Genomic DNA, 6,204 nt, shown 5'->3' on the forward strand with positions numbered 1-6,204 from the left:
GAAAGAATCACTGATTGCAACATCAGAGTGATGTCGCTTGTGTATCCACTAAATCGATAGTTTTTTCTTCCATCCAATTTCTTCATATATTTTCCATGTTGTATTGGTGAATATTATATCAGACAGGTAGTCTAATCGGCCTTCACCGAATTTCTAGATGTAAAAGGAAAGAGAGAGATTTTGAGCCAACAAAAAGCGCTCATTGTTTTTCATTAATAGTTTGCCAATTGTTTCATTTAATTGAATTCACATAATAATCTTCATATATATTCACACAAATGACTAAGTTACTTTCATCTTATATATATAAGATGGTATATATATATATATATATATATACCTATAAAGTGAATTTAAATTGAAATTTCCAATTTGAAATAGGATGATTCATCTTTGTGGTATACTTTCGAGTATACATGGATGTTACATTGTTTTTATAATTTGCAAGATATATATATATATATAAATTTTCTGGGTAATTTGGTAATGGTCATCTAACTGGTCATCTTCCGGGTTTGGACCGTAGTGATAGATGTTGCGTCAACAGAAGAGTTTCAATGGGTGCCTAAAGGTCAGTCATACATAAATTTTGGCAGAATCCCCTCTTCAGATGGAACGTAATATTCTGTACTGTTTTTGGATACCCAAGGAGAAAATGGTCTGGTCCGCCGCTGTATATAAATAGACGGAGCGGGTATCTCACAATCCAATCACATCAGAAGTTCTCTTCGTATAGGACAACTGAAATATACAAAACGTGTGTTATCTCAAAAGCTCAAAAAAAAATCATGAAGTTCCTCGTAAGTTGATCTTATTTTTACTCTTTTCATCTTCATTAAATATGTCATAATATAAAGAATGAGTGAGCATTATTTTTATTAATAATTCATTATGAAAAAGAAAAAAAAAGTAAAAAAAAATCGGACGGAATGAAGGAAATAATTATGTTTTTAGGTAATTTTACTAGCTGTTCTCGCCGTTGCGTTTGCTCAGCAGGAAACGATTGCTATAATCCGCCAGTCTCAAGACGTATCGCCTGATGGTTCCTACAATTACAACTACGAAACTGCGAACGGAATCAAAGCCTCCGAAGAGGGTCATCCAGGGCCTGTGAATGAAGAGGGTGCACCGGCAGTTGTGGCCCAAGGACAATTCGAGTACAGTGCTCCTGATGGTACACCTATTGCAGTCACGTATACTGCCAACGAAAATGGTTTTCAACCACAGGGAGCTCACCTCCCTGTCGCACCTCCAGTGCCAGAACAAATTGCTCGGGCCCTTGAGTACATACTCGCTAATCAACGCTGATCAACTCCGTTACCAATACTGATATTTCAATGTCTTACAACGTTAATAAATTCTTCTGTACCAAAAATTAAATTATCCTCCGTCTTTCCAACTTCATTATTTACAACTAATGGGATATATCTTTGTCTCGTCTGTTTTCCATCAGATCTGTTTCAGACAGAGGTTCATAATTGTTCCTGCTCATATACTCATATGAGAGAGATTCGAACAAATAGGAACGTTCACCGCACATCATCCCATATAACAAACATCTGAAATCCGTCGGTAACAGATCCTTAATATTTTTTTTGCAAGATCTCAGTCCTATTTTCATTTTTTACTGAGAAACAAATTATTTATAATTCTATATTATTCTAGAAGAACTTGGATATCATAGGTAAATAACAGGCAGTAGAAATTGAAGGAATCCAAAAGCCATTATTGAATTTTTAAACGATGAGGGAACATAATACATATGAGCAGGCGATATTCAATAAATTCTTAACGCCTGACGCACATTATTTCGCATTAAAAATCGGCTCAGTTAAACAAAGTATGGTATTCAGTGAATAAAACATTATTAACTCAGCATCACAGAATTACTCAAGAAAGTGAGACCGAGATGATAATGCGTCGCGACGCCCACGGTACATCACAGGGGATTTGAATATCAAGAACGTATCTTCAATAGGTCAAATTGTGAAAAGATGGGAAAATAAAATTTCCAACCAGCCAAGAGAATATATGTGGCGGCCTATATTCTCTTTAAATTATTATAGTTATAATTACACGGCCCAATCAATTTATTACTGTGATCGACTCGTGGACTTGATAGCCAATTACGTAAAGATTACGTGAATATAAAGATGTAGGTATACAACATTAAGCAGAATACCTCAAGCCCATTTCTTGAATCGTCATACTAAATTGGGAGTCTCATGAGCTATTATTTTTGCACTTTCTTTTTTCTCCTCAATCTCAATTTATATCTATATAATATTTTGTCTTTTAAGGTAGGCAAAAAAAAAGACTAAACAATGCATAGACTATTGATAAATTCAGGGTTCCGAGGGAGGTTGCCGTGTAGTGTATTGGCTAATAGTCAGGCATAACTGGGAGGTTACACCTTGCAAGTCTCTGGCTTTCACACTAACCCCGCCTCATCATCATAATCATCCACATGCAACAGGAATATTGACTAGAATTGTGAAGAGGGGTTTTTAATGTCAAGGCATATACGATTCTCTTCTGGACCAATGCTATAACGTAACACCTTTTGTTGTTCCTAGGTGCTACGTAAAATTGGGTTGAATGACGTGAACCGTGAATCAAATTCACCGTTCACCCAAGCCGAACATACAAATTGCGAACAGTCAAGAACACGAAGAAAAACAGCTCATGTTACCACGGTGATTTATTTTCTAAATAGTTAATTATGAAATGAAGTAAAAATTAAGATTGAAGGCTAAAAATGTGGAATGGATAGGCAATGAGCCCAGAGCCACAGAAACGATCACATGCCTGACTACACTGATTAATTTAGTCTTCAGCATTTATTATTTTTCATTTCGATTGCTAATCTCTAATCTACTGTCCTCATTTTAATATTCAATACTGGACATTTTTCCCTTCAAAATAGTTGAATTTTTTGCAATTTAATTATCAATTTATGTTTACAAATATTCAACCATATTAATATATAGACGAATCTTTTTAAAACCTTCAATCAAATTTTATCTCATTTTTAATTTGTTAAAATTTCAATGTCAACTTTTTTTTTATCAAGTTATAAATCCGCCACTAATGTTTCAAGAAAAGGTGTCATTGCTCCAGTTAAACTAATAAATCCTTCTTCCCGTATCATTTATTCGGGTTTAATATATATATATATATATATATATATTAATAATCTTAGGAAGATGATTTTAAATTGTTACATAGCTATGTCGTAACAATAACCAAAGGCAGTATAATAGCTTTTGTAGTGAAAGGAACACTCCCTTTGAGGATCCGTAACCGATCTAAATTATGTGACGTGCCGATTGAAATGAATGGACCACAACACACATCTGAATATCCAATAAGTAAATGTAAATGTATGCACCATACTTTGATACTACTATGTTGCATTTACAAAAGTGTGTATACAACATTTGATTTCATCTACATCGTTATATCCCCCACCATTGTTTCACATTATTGAGCCTCAAGAAGGAAGAAGCGGCGTAGGGAGTAACCGAGCCGGTATAAATTCACTAAGAAAACGGTACACAGGGTTATTCCATTCCCGGTGGAAATAAAGTTTTTCTCGTGCTATCTTTCACTCTTTCTCCTTCTTCCTTATAATTTCTTGTTGTTACTAATTTTTTTCTTTGCCTAGTTCGTTAAATATGAAGATTTTTGTGAGTGTATAAACAATAGTTGTCACTTGATTTTATACCGTTTTGTTTAATTTATTCATTCACTTTTTTCATTTCTTATATATCCTTTTTTACGAAATTAAATTCATTCTTCTCTATAGATGGTATTTTTCGGTCTGGTGATGATGGTTCACGCACAATTGAAATATCCTCAATATAATCCTGATTACTATGGTCGACGGTTTGCAATTTTACGCCAAAGCCATGATCAAGATTTTGGCGGTTCATACGCTTTCAGGTAAATGACACCTAGGAACAATTAATATGATCAATCCATTGGATTCATAGTATATTCATGTGTGCATCAATAAATCAATTGATTGTTTCATTTTTTTTTTTCATGTAAACATTAGAAGCATTTGATGAATTGTTTGTCAATGCATAGGTGCGATTGATCAAGTGATGAATGTTCTGTATACTGTATACAGAATGATGTATGACATGTGTGAAACATGTACATGTAAATTATAATTTGTAGTTGGATGTAGGAAAATTTTAATTGGCATATTATCAAACTCATTGAGAAGCTAACTAATACTAGTTGATCAATCACTTATTTTTCCATCATCATAATAGTATTGCATAACCAAACAATTACTACATACGACTACAGAAAAGTATTTTTATTTTGCACCTTCTCATTATACTCCGCCCCCTTAAGTTATCTTGTTATTCCACCAGTTAAGGTTTTTTCTTCTTTTTCTTATTCATCGCCGTGTGAAAAAGTTTGAACAATAGATGGGATAAGAAAAACAATATAAAAAATGTATTATTTAAATTGTGTTTAAGTTACGACACCGAGAATGGTATATCAGTAGCGGAACAAGGACAACCAAAGAATCTTGGTGCTGCAGGACAGGCGGAAGTAGTTCGAGGACAATATAGCTACACAGCGCCTGATGGGACACCAATCTTGGTTACCTATCAAGCTGATGAAAATGGTTTCCAAGCGAATGGCGCCCACTTACCAACTCCGCCACCAATTCCACCTGCAATTGAACGAGCCTTGGCATATAATGCAGCCCACCCTGAACAAGAGGAACCATACAATAGAAGATACTATGGGCAAGGAAAATAAATGACGGGGCAACGAAAGTGATGAATGAATGAATAGAGAGAAAAAATGAAGAATAATAATAATAAACTATACCGCAAAGCCTAATATGAGATACACAGTCCTTTCAATATCGGCTTCTATACAATAATGAATGGACAAATGAAAATATTATTGATCGGATAAATGACGATGAGCCATTTATTATTTGCTTATTTGTTTTTATTCATTTGAATTAACCACAAGACTTGTTCATTTCTATAAATGTGCTTTCAATAAACTTCAATTTGTCTTTACATGCTCCAATAGAAATTGTTTGGTGTTTTGGATATTTCATTTTCAAAAAATTATTTTTCACCTGGCTCAAAGGTCAGATTTTGGATTTTGTCAGAGGGAAAGTAGACTTTCGTCAAAATCGAATTTGTTCGTGAAAATGGCAGGTCCCGGTCATCTACCTCTGGTCAACCATATAATCAAATGTTTGTACCAAAGATTTCAAATTCACAAATTGGCAACCTAGTTCCAAATTGGTAAAAACGGTGGTGAACCATTGGGAACTAATGGCACTGTGTTGAATTGTCCTTGTGTTGTTTAGTCATGGAATCGATCTGGTGGCTTCATGCATGTTTCAACTGGACAACTTATTGTCCAGGAGGTTGTCTAGGAGTCTCCCCCGGTTGGGAAAGCCCCCTTAAAATCATTTGCACTATACTTTAGTACAACTTCTGAAATACAAGTTGGAGGGTCCACGATCTCCCATATATCCACGGTAAAAATTACCTTGAATCCACGGGAAAACGTCCCGTATATTCACGGTCAAAGTTACCGTGGAATGTGTGGAGAATATTCGTTTATGTATACATATATGTATATGCGTTTACGGGAGGAAGAGGTTCACTCGGATCGCTCAACGCACAGCTGATCCCACCCCTTCGACACAAACAAGTTGAGACAAACAAGTTCTCCCCCGCCAAAGGCGTTTTTTTGCTGTTTAATATCGATATTAAGAAAATGAAGTGTTATAATCCTCATAGACATCATGCAATAGTTAATCAACGAATGACAATTAATAAATCAGAGTTTATTATCTTATACTATTGTAAATCCAAGACGTATATATGTATATTTATAATATAGAAGTAGGTACCTAATTCAAAATATAACAACTGCGCAACTCCTCTGCGCACATTCATCATGGCGGCCGGCCACTGGCAGAGGATGGAGGTTTTGGCGTTCGTCCACGGATTTTCGGTGAGAAAAGGGATTAAACCAGGAAAATACTTATTAATCGTGCAATAATCAGGTAATATTTAGTGCCGGGAATGATTTTATCAAGAAATCAGCCTTTATTAGTGCATATTATTAAGCCCAGATCTGTAAAAAGTGCAATGCTAAATTTCGCCATTGCGCAACTCCTCCGCGCACATTCATCATGGCGGCTGG

At 35.1% G+C, this 6,204-nt stretch overlaps 2 protein-coding genes across 3 annotated transcripts; both read left to right on the forward strand.

The window, feature by feature from the left end:
* Positions 1-420: 420 nt before the first annotated feature.
* Positions 421-1,387, forward strand: LOC107046225 (larval cuticle protein LCP-17). Of its 2 annotated transcripts, XM_015268790.2 has the most exons (3): positions 526-571; positions 650-800; positions 955-1,387. In XM_015268790.2, the coding sequence occupies exons 2-3, from the start codon at positions 789-791 to the stop codon at positions 1,306-1,308; spliced, it is 366 nt and encodes a 121-aa protein (XP_015124276.1). In that variant the 5' UTR covers positions 526-571; positions 650-788; the 3' UTR covers positions 1,309-1,387. The 2 variants fall into 2 exon arrangements, with proteins under 2 accessions (XP_015124275.1, XP_015124276.1); XM_015268789.2 differs by having other exon boundaries at positions 421-800.
* Positions 1,388-3,542: 2,155 nt separating this feature from the next.
* Positions 3,543-5,057, forward strand: LOC107046175 (endocuticle structural glycoprotein SgAbd-2). Its single transcript, XM_015268698.2, has 3 exons — positions 3,543-3,689; positions 3,809-3,945; positions 4,497-5,057. The coding sequence occupies exons 1-3, from the start codon at positions 3,678-3,680 to the stop codon at positions 4,783-4,785; spliced, it is 438 nt and encodes a 145-aa protein (XP_015124184.1). The 5' UTR covers positions 3,543-3,677; the 3' UTR covers positions 4,786-5,057.
* The last annotated feature ends 1,147 nt before the right edge of the window (positions 5,058-6,204 follow it).

The sequence above is a fragment of the Diachasma alloeum genome, unplaced genomic scaffold, assembly GCF_001412515.2.
Source record: "Diachasma alloeum isolate Michigan unplaced genomic scaffold, Dall2.0 Dall_scaffold_01228, whole genome shotgun sequence".
In the NCBI taxonomy this organism is placed as follows: Eukaryota; Metazoa; Arthropoda; class Insecta; order Hymenoptera; family Braconidae; genus Diachasma; species Diachasma alloeum.